The sequence below is a fragment of the Equus caballus genome, chromosome X, assembly GCF_041296265.1.
Source record: "Equus caballus isolate H_3958 breed thoroughbred chromosome X, TB-T2T, whole genome shotgun sequence".
NCBI classification, from domain to species: Eukaryota; Metazoa; Chordata; class Mammalia; order Perissodactyla; family Equidae; genus Equus; species Equus caballus.
Window position 1 is genome coordinate 112,550,350 of NC_091715.1, and position 17,124 is coordinate 112,567,473.

The following is a 17,124-nucleotide window of genomic DNA, read 5'->3' on the forward strand; positions in this document are numbered from 1 at the left end:
CCATGATCCTTAACTATACTTCAATGTAACTTTTCATAATTAGTTTTTTTCATTTAGCTATATTACATAGTACTCAGAAGCACATCTTTCCACAGTAAGTGAAAACTTTCAGGACACACCTATAAGCAAATAAAATAATTATTAAAAGGAAAGACATTATAGAATAAATCAGCAGGAATGAACATGCAATGGAAACCAGTCGAATGAACTATTCATTGCAAAAGCCCACATATATTGCAATCCTTTCTTGAGGATGCTAACCAAACAAATTTTAAGAAGCTACATAAAGATCTACTTATTAAGCCATATAACAAGAAGCTAAACATCTACTTATTAAGCCACATACTAAGAAAATCAGTACAAGAAAAAGAGCAGCAGCCACTTCTCTAATACCAACACACATAAGTAGGGTTGGTGGAAATTTGAAGAACCGGCTAAATAATTTACAAAGAACATTATTTTCAAGATGATGATTTTTCAAGGTAATAGATATTTTTTTAATTTCCCAAAGTATAGTGAAAGTAAAATTATGACTTATGGAATAGCTATTTTAATATAAACAAGGTCATTGATTCAGGGGGACTTCAATACACTCAAATACAAGTAGAAATAATCCAATATTTTGATAAGGGAAATAGAGATTAGCTTTAAAAAATTCAATAATAAATTGTCAATACAAAGTAGCTTAATCTAAGCATCTCAATCAGACAGAGAGGAAAGTCTTCTAAATAACTAGGTTTCAGACTTTAAGCACACTTGAGTTATCCACTTGATGGTTTATTTGCTGAACTCTTTTTCCAACCCTTTTTGATTATTAATTCTCTGTAATACCTCTTGTTACTTCCTCAGGATATTTTCATCCACCAAGTACTAGTATAAACTTTCTTAAAGAATCAAAGATATTTTTTAAAGTGGTATGAACTAAACAAGTGGCAAAGCTGCTTTAAGAAAATCATCACTGAACTCAACATAAGTAGTTTTTTAATTGCCTTTAATTTCGGAGTACATGCATGGCTTCTTTTAGCTGAGAGCTAACACAGCATTTACCTTCAACTAGTAGCTAGCTAAAGAACAAGCAAGTAGTATACACAGTCAAAGTAGAAGACCTAGATGGTACCTCCTGATATGCAAGAGTAGTCTTACTGGAGATAAATTATTTTAAATCAAGACTAACAACAAACAAAAACATTACAATGATTATGACAAAACCTAAAAAGAAACGTTACAACTCCTAGTTGACTTCCAATTTTAAATAGTATTTCAGAATCTTAATAAAGTTGGAATCTAAAACACAATGTACCATGAAAAGGAAAATCTACAACCAGAGAAGGTACAAATTACATCAAATCCTCTAAGGGATATATCCTTATACATATGTATAAGACACATCGTTGTATATATACTTATAAAAGATTACATTTGGTTTTTTGGACTCACTCAATTTCAAGTATTGTAACAGTAAACAAAAAATTTTAATTATCTACATGTAAGAGATGTGAGCAATAGCAACATATTTTAGAAGGAGGGAAGAGATCATTTAATACTAGATTCAGTATTTAAAAATTCTTAAATTTTAAGTTCAGCCATTAACAGAATTGGCTAGGGATCTAATATAAATGGTCTATAGATTATACATTTTTCTTTTTTTTTTTTTTTGGAGGAAGATCAGCCCTGAGCTAACATCTGCCACCAATCCTCCTCTTTTTGCTGAGGAAGACTGGCCCTGAGCTAACATCCGTGCTCATCTTCCTCTACTTTATATGTGGGACGCCTGCCACAGCATAGCTTGCCAAGGGGTGCCATGTCTGCACCCGGGATCTGAACCGGCAGACCCTGGGCCGCCAAAGCATAACGTGTGAACTTAACCGCTGCACCACTGGGCCAGCCCCAATTATAAATTTTAAAAGTAAAATGTTCTCCTTATTTTTTGACCAGATATCATATTTTAAAGCCTTCAAAAGTTAGACAAAATTATTATAACATTAATGTCATTGAATATTAATATTTCATCTAAAAAGATCTTATGTTCATATGCACTAACATCTGAAAAGGAGGATGAAGAAGAGAAAGATCAGAGAAAGACAGAAATTACTTTTGCATACATCTCAAAAAATAACAATTTATATAAGAATAAATAACTTCTTATTCAGAGAGAACATATTAACTAAATTAATGGCTCCTATTAGCTTAAAATTTGTTGATCTCATTTTCAGGCAACCAATTAACCAATAACAGTATTACTAAGTACCTACTATGTACAAGGCACAGTGCTAGGTGCTGTTTTGTACGATTACAAAACTGTCACAGAAACAAGACCTATGAAACATCATTTGATGTTGTATCTAGGCTAGAAAAAATAATTCAAGTCACAGAGATGGATAAAAATCTAATACAATAGCAGAAAATTGAAAATACAGAAATGTTATACATGGCAACGTTAAAATCTAAAATTATGCACTCAAATGCTATTCTTAACAAAATGAGAGAAATGCATATTGTGGGTTCTTATAAAATCAATATTCTCTGCTCATAATGATAAATACAATTCTGTCACCTGCCAGGTAGAGGAGATAGAAACTCAACCATTCTTTAAGCTACACAGAGTGGGTGGTGGCTTGCTTCATCCAACTTCTTAGACCAAGGGGACGATCAATATTTTGATTATATTCAGAAGGGGAAGATGCACACACAACCTCATAAGTAGCCAACAAAAAAAGGCCCATCAGAAATGAATCATAGGAAAAGACTAGAAGATAAACCTCACAGAAAAGGATGACAGAAAGTTATGGCAGAAGAAAAATCGAACTGGTAATGAGGATACATTAGAATATAAAGGGATAAAGGTGAGTGATATTTTCTAGGATGTTTTTTAATTGTATAAATATAGGAACTGTGCAAAAAAAAATCCTTAGTGAGAATTTAAAAAAAAGGGGCCGCTAAAACCACACATTTGTCATTTGATAAGTTTTAAAAGTAATTATTCTTCAAAGTATATTTAAGCAAATGCCAGCATACTTAAATTTTAAACATCCCAAAACATGGTCATGTGATCTATAAATATTTATTGTTTCGAATAAGTGAAGTAAAATACTTATTAGTTATCCATGCTAAATGTACCAAAATTATTCTTTTAATTTTTTATAACAAAAAACATCTCAGCTCTTCTTTATTATTTCAAAACTATAAATGTAGTATTCTTAGTACATGAAGATGGCACTAACAGCTGACCCTCAGCAGCACATAGAACTTTTCCTATATTAAAAATGGACTTGCACTGATTTTATACTTATTCACACAATGTCCTCCTCATTGCCAATGACATGCATTTGGAGAAAGCCTAGCCAGAAAGAGAAATGGTCATTGACCAAGAAACAGAAATGGTCATTGACCAAGAAACACACCAAAGTGAACCTGTGACCCTCAAATCATCACGCTGATTTAATCAACTGTTATATAATTCAATTCAATTCTAAGGAGTTTACACATATCCCAAGTAATTCAGAATCGGATAAAAAGCACGCTAGATACTTATATTCTTGGAAAAAAATGCCTATAATGGATCTAATGCTATTCTGAGCTAAAATGAATAGCAACAAATAAATGAGTTATTACTACTTAGAACACAGGAATAAAAAGGAGATACCTAAGCAACAATTAAATATAATGACTATATGAGTATAAAGTATTCTGTTAATTGTATATGTAACTTTACATTTCTCTCCTAAGTATTTCCCATTGTTTTTTAGTCATTAGTCCCTTGAAATAGATCTTAAGATGGCCCTTTGTTTACTGAAAACTTCATATACTTTATTTGATCATCTTTAAGTAATCAGATTTAATGATTATAAAATTTGCCTATTTAAATCTCATTACTGAAAAAAATACCTGTTCTTCTGCTCTTGCTGCAATAACTGAGCCGCTATTTTCCTCAAATCAGTTACTTCCTTCAAATCATCATCCTCTTCCTCTGCAAGTAACTGTTCTTTCCCAAGTCTGAAAGGTGACACAAACATGGTTATCCAAAAAGTAAGGCAGATGATATTTTATGCCAGCTTCCAGAAGTAGAATCCATTTTTTGTTCTTAATTACACGTGAAAGCTAAAATCCTAATGTTCTTGTATTTAAAACATTAAAATAAGAAGTAAGGAATATTTAAGGAATATAAAAACATATCTATTCTCTCTATTCAATAGGAAATGTGGCATACTGGCTATATTAATATAATTAATGGGTAACAAAGTGAACTGTATTACCATTTTGTAATTTCTGAAATGTGTAATAGCCATAGTACCTTAACAATGCATACTCCCCAGTCTTGAGTACAATGAGGACTGCAGAGTTCTGTATAGCCTGTCTTTATAAACAATTATAAAATGTAATGAAAATTTCTTATTTTATTAAACCACCCTACTTTTATCAATTTATTCACTTTGATTTTAAAAATCTCTATGTAAAATGTTTAAGTAGAGGAAATGCAAAATAGGTTCAGATAAGATTGGTAAATTTGCTGAAAAGTACTCATTAAAATGTGTAATTTTTATATTCAAAGAGAACAAAGAAATTTTAAAATAAATCATTCTCCAAACTCTAGTGATTTTACCCCAAAGATATTTCATTTAAAAAACAGTATCAAACCCTAAGACTTTGTAGCATTACCCTATTTTGCATGCCACTGTGACTCTCAAATTTAGGAGACTGTCTTCATGAGATAAGTTAGAGAAAGTAAAAGAAGAATGAAATATAAAGAGTACAAGACAAAGCAATGTACCTCCTTATGGGGTACTAGAGATGACTAATTGACGAACGCTTAAAAAGTTACCAATGAGGTCATTTGGAGGAAGCACAATGTAGAGAAAAGAGAAAAGCTTGGGGATGAGAGAGAGCTAGGTTTACACTCTAGATTCTAGTGGACTCTATCTAAGTGGTTCTAGGCAAGAAACTTTGGAGTCTCCACGCTTCACCTTCCTCATCTGTAAAAATGGAGACAATATCTACCCTGCAGGATTTAGTGAAGATTAAATAAGAAACATGGGAAAGCACGTAGCACAGATCCTGGTACATGGTAGGTATTCAACAAATGTTCCTTTCTTTTTTCCTGCAGCCACGAAGCAACTTGAAGGAGTGACTGAAAAATGTGGTAGGTCATATTCCATGATTTTATAATATAAATGACACAGAAATGATCCAAAGTACAATTATTTTAATAAAAATATGGAAATAAATACCCTTAAAATTACCATAACCAGTCTGATGAGATGGAAAATGTATTAGACCAAGAATCAGAACACCTGAGTTGCAGACATTTGAAACTCCAGGTCTCAGTTTCCTTATTGGTCAAATGTCAATACCATCTATTCTAAAGAGCTGTTAAATAACTCAACCGAAGCAATGTATGTGAAAGTACAGTCCTCCTCAGTAATAATAATAATAGCAGACCTTATTATTAGACTTCTAGGGGAAAAACAATATATATACTACACTCAACTTAATGCTTACTATAATTTTCAGTTTAATTGAGAAATGCAGACAGATGGAAGCATTTACAAATTAACTAGCTGAACATAGGTAAAAGAACAAAAATATTATACTCTTTCAAGTAGGAATATCTAACAAATATTTCACGTATTTTTAAGTAACATTTCAATTTGAGAATTCACGTGTGCTTACCTTTTTTCATCTCCCAATTCTTCAATTTTCTGAGATTTTTCAAGACCTTTTTCTTTTCCCTTATATAAAAGAAAGTTATCATTTTAAATTGTATGGTTCACGTTTGTGAGATCAAAAAGAACATGTTATTAGCATTTGTTCAAAGTTTTCTTTACCTTAAGGAAAGAGACAAATGAAGCAATATGTGCATCTCCTTGCTCAGGAACTGCTACATCTTCTGTGTTGGGGTCAATGAAATCATACACCTCCTGGTCTAAGTATAGATTAACATTTATTAGAAAATATGAACAGCAGACAGTGTGCTGTGATACTGCAGTGCTTAAAATAAGAGTAGATTTTCTCAGCAAAAGAGTTGGTCAAAGATACTATAATTTTTCAAAGCCCATTTTTAATAAAAGATCCATTTTCAATAGAGCCTAGGTACATGAAATAAAAATAGCAGATACCATAGGAATTACCTTTCTGAGAATCAGGTTTACTTCCTATTGAGTGATTGTCATTTCTTGATGTCTGCTCTCTGTTTGATTCTGAGACTTGAGAGTGAAGGCTGATTGTGTCATCATCTGATGGCTGAAAGGAATACGCACAACGTATAAATAAGGCATCCTAAACCTATGATAAGGATTAAGTTGCTTTAATTTCACATATGAAGTATAGGATATCTGCTTTATATCTCTAGTTTTCAAACCAAAAATTAATATGTTAAGATTTACTGTTCTGCTTCTAAAAATATGCATGTCCTTTTGTCATTTGATGTCATAAGTTGTAGTGATGATCATATTTTTAAACAAAACAAATCAAGTGTGTGCAAGTGTCTACCTATTTCAAAGCTCTAATAAAATTTTAAAATAAAATAGATCAACAATAGAAAAGACTCACTTCCGTTGTAGATAATCGTTTCTCTCCATTATCACTTCCAATTCCAGAGTCAGGGCCATGATTTTTATTTGGATAAAAATCTTCCATACTATGGAAATAGAAATTCTAAGGGCAGTTAGGGTTTTCTTCTTAAATAGATAATACAGACTTGACCTAAAATTTCCTTAGATAATACAGAATACTTATTTCTGATGTGTAAGATCCTTAAGGACATGAGGGGAAAAATATCAGAAATCTTCCTACAAAACAATTAATGTTCCTCATGCAATATTTTTCCTTCATGTGCTCTGTTGTGAAGTGTCAATTGTTAACAATAACCTATTATTTCTCCTGAGAGAGTCAGAAAAGCAGATAGCCCTGCTAGAAAATAATCTTGATCAAAGGTCTTTCCATTTATCTCATAGGTCTGACAAATTTCACCATAGAACATTAAAATATTTTTAACTTCAATTCATAGTTTCTTCTTCATTAGCTGTAAAAAATATCCTTTGGCTTTATAAATAATGCCCATTTAATAATTAAGAAAACAGGAAACGCAGAAAAAGAAGTCTACAAAGTATTCAATAAACAATTGTTTTGGTGTGAGTATAGAGTCGTCCTTACAATTTCTTAATTACACAGCATACCACCCAGGTTACAAAGCATTTTTCACTTTAATTTGCAGATTTACCATACACTCTACATTGACCACTTATTACGTGCCAGAAATTGGTCTAAGTGCTTTAAAAACAACACTTCATACATTCCTTGTGAAAACTCTAGCAGGTTGTTAGAGTTTTCTCATTTGACTGAGGAACCTGAGATGAGCAAACTGAGGCCAAGGGGGGTTGAACAATTTACAGATGACTCGCAACTTGCAAATAAGCAATCTAAACTTGATCCTGAGATTAGCTAACACTAAAGTCCCTGATCTGATTTTAATCACTATGCTATATTTCCTCCTTAAGTATTAATTTTTATATTTTTCAGGAATATATCAATAAACTTAGGGAAGCAATTACCAAGTGTCAGGTACTATGCTCAACTCCTGAAATGCGATGAGATAAATTAAAAAATGCATGACCTCAGAGGGCTCTTAGCCCAGAGGGGAAGTGAGTATGTTTACATGTTTTGAAGACTTTGACAAAGGTAAATATAAAGTGCTATGAGAAAAGAGAGATTAATTTATTTTCTTTCGTAAGGTTAGGAAAGATCTCAGCCAAGAAAGTGGCATTTGAGCTTCCTCTTGAAGGATGAAAAGGCAATAACTGCTAGCCATTTGTTGAGTGTCTAAACTGTGTTAGGTACTGTGCCACGTGCACCTCATATTTTATTTATAATCCTTACATTCTGAAGTTTATGCATTATTATTTCTTTTTACAAATGATGATGACGAAGTTTATAAACGTTAACTTGCCAAAGGGAAAAATTCTAACATTTACTGAATATCATTTACTGAACTAGTTGCCAAGCACACATTTAATTCTCACAACAAGCTTACGAAATGGGTATTGTTAACATTTTTAATAAAGAAACAGGCCTGGAGAACTTAAATAACTTAGGCCACAGAGGAATTAAGAGGTTAAACCATGATTAGAGCCAAAATCCGTCTGATTCTACTGCACAATAATACATCAATGTACTATACTAAAATACACCCATGTATTTGTAATACATGACAATGATAATTCAAGCTATATATTGAGGAATCATTATGGGTAAGGCATTGTGTTAAGTACTCTATTTACATTATTTCATTTAATCCTGACAACATCCATACGAGTATTTTCCTTTTTACATATAAGAAAACCAAAAAGTGACATTATGACACAAGGACGTACAGTTATTAAAATTCAGAGAAGGGCTTCACAGGCATATTATGTCTGACTCAAGAGCTGATATACTTAACTACTGTAATGTCTATCTATGTAGAATAAAGCATATACAAAATAGTCAAGGCATAGAAGGGTACCCTAGGTATTAAGAACCATACTGCCAAGGGCATAAGTGGAAAGTACATACAAAAATTTTCTAAGTCGTTCACTACAGGCTGTGAGTGAAAGATTAGCACACTCAAGAGCCAACTTATAAGTACACTCTATTGACCTGCACTGTCCAATACAGTAGCCACTAGCCATATATGGCTGCTGATCACTTGAACTGTGGCTAGTCCAAAGTGAGATGTGCTGTAGATGTAAAATACACACCAGATTGCAAAAATTTAACAGGAAGAAAAGAATGTGAAATAACTTGTGAATTTTTATATTTAATTATATGTCGAAATAGTATTTTGGATATACTGAGTTAAACAACATGTATTATTAAAACTACTTTCACTTGTTTCTTTTTTACTTTTTTAATGCGTTACAAGAAAATTTAAAATTACACATGTGCCTCACATGATATTTCTTTTGGACAGCACTGCCAGAAACCATCTCCAAAATATATTTCAATTCTGTCCACTCCTTTTCATCTCTACTGCACTCACCCTATTCAAGACCCCTTGATCTCTTGGCAGTATTGCAACAACCTAACTAGTCCCTGTGCTTCTGCTTTTGCTCACTTCCAATCTATTCTCCCTATAAGAGCCAAGACAGTTTTTTTTAAACATAAATCAGTTCATGCTATTCCCCTGCTTATAAATGTCCAATAACTTCCCACTGCACTCTAAGTAAAATTCAAACTCCTTACCACAGCCTCCAAAGCCCCAACATGACTTGAGCGTTGACTCTAAACTCTCTCTCCCAAATCAGCCACTCTGCTCCAACCATGCTGGCCTCCTTTCAGTTTTTTTAACACACCAAGTTTCTTCCTAACTTAAAGCCTTTGCACATGTCACTCTTTCTGCCTTAAATGCTTTTCCTCTCACTCCGTACACAGCTAGGTTTTCTCCTTTCAGGTCTTGACCTTCCCAAACAGACATTCCCTGACCACACTCCTGAAACTGTTCCTCTCCTTCATAACACCCACTACAATTTGAAATTATATGTGTGTGTGTGTGTATTATACTGCCTTGCTTTGTTTATTGGCTGTCTCCTCCTACACTAGACTACGAGCTTCATGAGGGCCAAGAACAATGTGTATGTCATTCAACAAAATACACACTGAACCTAACAGAAGGCATTCAACTAATATTTATAAAATTAATAAATGACTAATATAATGAATGCTGTTACTGAAGTAATTCATTTTAAAATAAATATAAAGCAAAGTAATAGGGATTAGAATATGAATTAAGTCTAATTTTTGTAGAACTACTTGGTCTACAACCATTCATATTAAACAAAATAATCTTTAGGAACTAAATGTAATTTTCAATATTTAATTCTACTTAGACAACAGAAATATGCAGGAAAAAGTCCTATTGGGGAACAGAACTTCAAGAACGTGACTGTTAACAACAGTACTATACTGCCATTCCAAGTAGTCTAAACTTTGTCATAAATGCAATGACAAACCTTTAGATATTTTAGGCAGGGACAGAGTCTCCCTTTCTGTAGTCTCGCCCCATCCCAAATTATTTTCCATACTACTGGATGGAATTATGTTTTCTAAAATCTTTCAGACCAATCTACATCTTGAAAGAATGAATTAAAAACAGAATATCAAATCTACCATTTCAAAATCTCATGAGGAGAAAAACATCAACATCATACAGAACATCAATGATAAATCATCTTTGATCCAGACAAAGAATATGAAGACTATGAAGGAAGAAAGTTACCCTAATATGTCTGCCTTGTCCACTGACCTCAGTTCAAAGTCAAATTCTACTTGTTATTACAATTATACAATAGAGTGATCACAGGAGCAAATTAACAATTTATTGTTGTAAACTGCTGAGAAATTGTCAAGTGCTGAGAAATTAGCGTTTCTGCACTATAATGTCAAACATTTATATTTTACTACTGAAGCTTTAATAACAATTACATTTTTGAGAAAATCCCAAATTTATTCTTGTATCCCAGAAGTTCATTCTATGATGGTACTATTTCACTTCAGCCAATTACTGATTTTAACACTGGGCCAATCAGCCTAAATAAATATCCTCAAATTTAATAAATATCATTTATATAGAAAGAAGACACCAATCATCAGGAAATGACACTGTAAAAATATTACATTACCTGTCTGTGAGAGGTTGGGAGGGTATTCTTTTACTCAACGATGGAAGATCCAGAGAATCTGGCTTCTTATCCATTCTGCAACATGCTTGGATATTTAAGTATTTAAATATGTGTACTTTGCCCTTTAAACATATCTGTCAAAAAATAATGAAGAAAGTGGGTTTAATTATATAGGTCCAAATATAAAGGTCATCTACCAATTTATTTATACATTTTAATAATTTGAATTATGCTGAGACATCACAATCATGATAGCTACTTTGTATATTTAATTTGTACTTCCGATACTAAGTGAAAATATCTGAAAACACTGATACCAACTAGAATTCTATTACCATCTCTGGACTTATTAGAAAAATTAAGTTAGGTCAGCAACATGGCAGAGTGAGCTGTTCCCTTTGTCTCTCCCCCTTCGAACTACAATTAAATGGATATTCATTGATCAGTGGAGGAAACCCCCACAGCACATCAGGATGCATGAGAGACTCAAGCAGCTATACATCTGAAGGTGGATGGACAACCCCCTGGGAAGGTGGTAGAGACAGGTGAGCACTCTCTGGCTCCCAGGCAGCCCAGTACATGCGTGTGACTGCTCTCCCAACTGGAGTGCTCATAGCACCGCTACAGCACCAAGGGTTGGAGCACAACTCTGCATGACTGCAGAAACAGGTGATAGCAGCCCTGAGCGAACCCCGTGATCACTTCCCTGTCACGAGGGAGAGTCCACAGGGTGTGAGGTCCACAGGGAGCAGCTCAGGCTCAGATCCAGTAGGGAGGCCCCACCTATCAAGCACAAAGGCTGGTGCAACCTAGAAGCAGATGGCAGCAGAGCTGCAAGCCCGGGTGAACAAGCTCCCGGCTGCCTCGAATGCCCAGAGAACTGTGGGGGCAGCAAAGGCGGAAGTGCAATTTGGTGGGACTGTGGGAGCAGGTGGAAGCAGGCATGAGCCCCTACATGATGGCTCTCTGGTCCAGTGGGAGAGCCCACAGTCCCACCACGGTCCCAGGGAGTGGCTCTGGCTCAGACTCAGGGGGTAGGCCCCAAGCACAACAGCTGGTGCCACCTAGGAGCAGACAGCAGCATACCTACAGTCCAGCAAACGAGCTATCAGCTGCTGCAAACGCCCATAGTACCACTACAGCCCCGATGGGGGAAGCACGACTCGGAAGGACTGTGGGAGCAGGTGGCAGCAGGCCTGAGCCCCTGTGTGATCTCACTCTGGTCCAGTGGGAGAGCCCACTGTAACACCACAGTCCTGGGAGTGGTTCTGGCTTGGACCTAGTGGGGAGGCCCCACACATCAAGCACAACAGCTGGTGTGACCTAGAAGCAGACAGTGGCGGACCTGTGAGTCGGGGTGAATGAGCTCCTGTCTGCCACAAATGCCCATAGTACCGATATGGCCCCAAATGGGGGAGTGCGTCTCAACAGGACTGTGGGATCAGGCAGCAGCAGCCCTGAGCCCCCACATGATTCCTTTCCCATTCAGTGGGGGACCCCACAGGGCCACTGCAATCCTAAGGAGTGGCCCAGGCTCTGATTGGCACAGCTGACAGGGGTCACAGTGAGCTCAGACTATATAGCCCCTGCCCCGTCCCAGTGGTGGCAGGTAGAACCGGTGAGCAAATAATATCACTATGTAATAGCACAAATCCACTCTATCAAATGGTATTAAGAAATATATTAATACTCCGGACCAGAAAGAAAAAGACAAACACCCAGAAACCAATTCTGAAAGCACAGAAATCTACAATCTAAATGACAGACCATTCAAAAGAGCCATCATAAAAAAACTAAACATGTTATAAGGGAATTCAGAAAGACAGTTCAACAAAATCAGAAACAAAATTAATGAACAGAGGGAACTCTTCACAAAAAAGATCAAAACTATAAAGAAATAATCAGAAATGTTGGTGATGAAAAACACACTGGTTGAGATAAACAAAAATCTGGAGTCCTTAAATAACAGAGCTGATATTATGGAGGATATAATTAGCAACCTAGAGAATAGGAATAAAAAAATGCTTCATATGGAGAAGGAGAGAGAAACAGGTTAAAACGAAATGAAGAAATTCTCTGTGAAATATCGGACTCAATTAGGAAATGCACCATAAGGATTATATGTATTCCAGAGGGAGAAGATGGGAGAAAGGAGCAGAGAGCTTGTTCAAAGAAATAATGGCTGAGAACTTCCCAAACCTGGTGAAAAAACTGGACTTACAAGTACATGAATCCAATAGAACTCCTAATTACATCAATGCAAAACGACCTTCTCCAAGGCATATAATACTAAAATTGGCAAAAGTCAATGAGAAAGAAAAAACATTAAGCAAAGCAAGGCAGCAAAAAATAACCTACAAAGGAACTCCTATCAGGCTTTCAGCGGATTTCTTAGATGAAACCTTACAGGCTAGGAGAGAGTGAAATGATATATTCAAAATTCTGAAAGACAAAATCTTTCAGCCAAGAATAATCTCTCCAGTGAAAATATCCTTCAGATATGATGCAGAAATAAAAACTCCCAGATAAACAAAACCTGAGGGAGTTCATTGCCACAATATGCCTCCCTACAAGATCTGATCAAGAAGGCCCTCACACTCAAAAAAAAGAAGGGTTTACAAAGCCTTGAGCAAGGAGATAAATAGGCAAATAAAATCAGAAAAATGCAACTCTCTATCAAAACAGGTTACCAAACACTTAATTGTAACATTAAAGATAAAGGGAAGGAAAATATCAAAAATAAATACAATCATTTCATTTTACTCACAAATTCAAAACACATAACAGAGTAAGTTCTTACCACAATAAATTAGAAGAGGAAAACGAAAGGGATGAAACCTGCTTACACTAAAGGAATAAGAGGCTATCAGAAAATGGACTATCTCAGCTACAAGATCTTTTATACAAACCTCACGGTAACCACTAAACAAAAAATCAGAAGAGGGACACAAACGATAAATAAACAGGAAACTAAGAAAATCACCATAGAGAGCCACCAAACTGAATTGGCAGTCCAAAATACATGGGATGATAAACAAGGGAAATACAAACCAACTGGGAAAAAAGCAAGAAATGGACAGCATTAAGCCCTCATATATCAATAATCACTCTAAATGTAAATGGACTGCATTCCCCAATCAAAAGACACAGAGCGGCTGGATGGATTCAAAAACAAGACCAAACAATTTGCTGCTCCAGGAAAGTCATCCCAGCTCTAAAGACAAACATAAGTTCAGAGTGAATGGATGGAAGATGATACTCCAAGCTAATGGCAAACAAAAGAAAGCAAATGTTGCCATACTTATATCAGACAAAGCAGACTTCAAGATAAAAAAGACAATGAGAGACAAAGAGGGGCAGTATATAATGATAAAAGGGACACTCCATCAAGAGGACATAACACTTATAAATATATATGCAACTAAGAGAGGAGCACCAAAGTACTTAAAGAAATTATTAACTGATCAAAAGTGAGACATTAACAACAACAGAATAATAGTAAGGGACCATAACATCCCACTGTCATCCATGTATAGATCATCCAGACAGAAAGTCAACAAGGAAATAGTGGAACTAAATGAAAAACTAGACCACATGCACTTAACAGATATATATAGGACACTCCATCCAAAATCAGCAGATACACATCCTTCTCAAGTACACATGGAACATTCTCAAGGATAGACCATATATAGGGAAACAAAGCAAACCTCAATAAATTTAAGAAGACTTAAATCATATCAAGCATCTTTCCCCACCATAATGCTATGAAACTAGAAATCAAGTACAAGAAAAAAGCTGGGAAAGTGACAAACGCACGGAGACTAAACAACATGATACTGAACAACCAATGGATCACTAAAGAAATTAAACTAGAAATCAAAGAATATCTGGAGAAAAAATAAAATGAAAATACATCATACCAACTCATATAGGATGCAGCAAAAGCAGACCCTTTAAGAGGGAAATTCATAGTAATACAGGTCCGCCTTAACAAATAGCCAATCTTTTGGGTTTTTTTTAAAGATTTTATTTGTCCTTTTTCTCCCAAAGCCCCCCAGTACATAGTCGTGTATTTTTCGTTGTGGGTCCTTCTAGTTGTGGCATATGGGACACAGCCTCAGCATGGCCTGATGAGCAGTGCCATATCCGTGCCCAGAATTCAAACTGGTGAAACCCCGGGCCGCTGCAGCATAGCACGCGAATTTAACCATTCAGCCATGTGGCCGGGCCCTAGCCAATCTTAAACTACAACTAACAGAACTACAAAAAGAAGACCAAAGCCCCAACTCTGCAGAAAGAGGGAAATAACAAAAATCAGAGCAGAAATAAATGAAACTGAAACCAAAGAAAACATTAGAAAGGATGAGTAAAACTAAGAGCTGGTTCTTTGAGAAGATAAACAAAATTGAAAAACCCTTAGCTAGATTCACCAGGAAAAAAAGAGAGAAGGATCAAATAAATTAGAAATGAAAGAGGAGAAATGGCAACAGATACCACAGAAATACAAAGGATTATAAAGGAATACTATGAAACAACTATATGCCAACAAATTGGACAATCTAGAAAAAATGGATAAATTCTTAGACTCATACAACCTCCTAAAACTGAACAAAGAAGAAACAGAGAATATGAATAGACCAATTACAAGAGATTTAAAGAGTAATTGAAAACCTCTCAAAAAATAAAAAGTCCAGGACCAGATGGCTTCTCTGGAGAATTCTAACAAACACTGAAACATGATCTGCTACCTATCCTCCTCAAACCATTCCAAAAAGTTGAAGAAGACAGAACACTTCCTAACCCATTTTACAGGGCCAACATCACCCTGATCCCAAAGACAGACAAGGCAACAGGAAGGAAAATTGCAGGCCAATTATCGCTGATGAACATACATGCAAAATCCACAACAAAATACTGGCAAATCAAATACAGTAATATATTAGAAGGATCATACACCATGATCAAGTGGGATTTATACCAGGGACACAGGGATGGTTCAACATCCACAAATCAACCAATGTGACAAACCACATTAACAAAATGAGAAATAAAAAACACAGAATCATCTCAATAGATGCAGAAAAAGCATTTTACAAGATCCAACATCCATTTATGATAAAAACTCTCAATAAAATGGGTATAGAAGGAAAGTACTTCAACATAATAAAGGCCATATATGACAAACCCACAGCCAACATCATGCTCAATGGGGAAAAACTGAAAGCCATCCCTTTCAGAAAAGGAACAAGACAAGCGTGCGCAGTCTTGCCACTCTCATTCAACATAGTACTGGAGGTTTTGGCCAGAGCAATTAGGCAAGAAAAAGAAATAAAAGGAATCCAAATAGGGAGTGAAGAAGCGAAACTCTCACTGTTTACAGACGTCATGATCTTATACATAGAAAACCCTAAAGAATCGATTGGAAAACTATTAGAAATGATCAAGAACTACAACAAAGTTTCAGGGTACAAAATCAACTTAAAAATGTCGGTTGCATTTCTATACTCTAATAACGAACTAAGAGAAAGAGAACTCAAGAATACAGTCCCACTTACGATCTCAAAAAAAAAAAACAATAAAATATGTAGGAACAAATTTAACCAAGGAGGTGAAAGACTTACAAAATGAAAACTGTAAGACATTATTGAAAGAAATCGATGATGACATAAAGAAATGGAAAAATATTCCATGCACATGGATTGGAACAATAAAGATAGTTGAAATGTCCATACTACCTGAAGCAATCTACAGATACAATGCAATCCCAATGAGAGTCCCAATGACATTCTTCACAGAAATAGAACAAAGAATCCTAAAATTCATATGGGGCAACAAAAGACCTCGAATAGCTAAAGCAATCCTGAGAAAAAAGAACAAAGCTGGAGGCATCACAATCCCTGATTTCAAAATATGCTACAAAGCTATAGTAATCAAAACAGCATGGCACTGGTACAAAAACAGATACACGGATCAACTGAACAGAACTGAAAGCCCAGGGGCCAGTCTGGTGGCGCAGCAGTTAAATTCACACATTCCGCTTCTCGGCGGCCCAGGGTTCACCGGTTTGGATCCCGGGTGCAAACATGGCACCCCTTGGCAAAAGCCATGCTGTGGTAGGTGTCCCATGTATAAAGTAGAGGGAGATGGACATGGATTTAGCTCAGGGCCAGTCTTCCTCAGCAAAAAGAGGAGGATTGGCAGTAGTTAGCTCAGAGCTAATCTTCCCCCCCCCCAAAAAAAAAAGAACTGAAAGCCCAGAAATAAAACCACACTTCGGCAGACAGCTAATCTTTGACAAGAGCTAAAGAACATACAATGGAGAAAGGAAAGTCTCTTCAATAAATGGTGGTGGGAAAACTGAACAGCCACATGCAAAAGAATGAAGGTAGACCATTATCTTTCACCATACACAAAAAGTAACTCAAAATGGATTAAAGACCTGAAGGAAAGATGTGAAACCATAAAACTC

General features: G+C 35.6%; 1 protein-coding gene across 12 annotated transcripts in view; it reads right to left on the reverse strand.

The window, feature by feature from the left end:
* Window positions 1–17,124, reverse strand: part of LRCH2 (leucine rich repeats and calponin homology domain containing 2) — a 105,655-nt gene that overhangs the window by 46,783 nt on the left and 41,748 nt on the right. For 10 of the 12 annotated variants that reach the window (XR_011435069.1, XR_011435068.1, XR_011435067.1 and 7 more), the window contains exons 7-12: window positions 10,653–10,786; window positions 6,547–6,634; window positions 6,126–6,237; window positions 5,823–5,920; window positions 5,668–5,726; window positions 3,886–3,993 (exon numbers count right to left, since the gene is read on the reverse strand). Coding sequence is in view for 8 of the 12 variants with exons in the window: in XM_023634469.2 (XP_023490237.2) it covers window positions 3,886–3,993; window positions 5,668–5,726; window positions 5,823–5,920; window positions 6,126–6,237; window positions 6,547–6,634; window positions 10,653–10,786 (599 nt within the window). In the remaining 4 variants the exon portion in view is untranslated. The remainder of the gene's footprint in view (window positions 1–3,885; window positions 3,994–5,667; window positions 5,727–5,822; window positions 5,921–6,125; window positions 6,238–6,546; window positions 6,635–10,652; window positions 10,787–17,124) is intronic. The other 2 variants (XM_070258490.1, XM_023634470.2) reach the window with 1 other exon arrangement.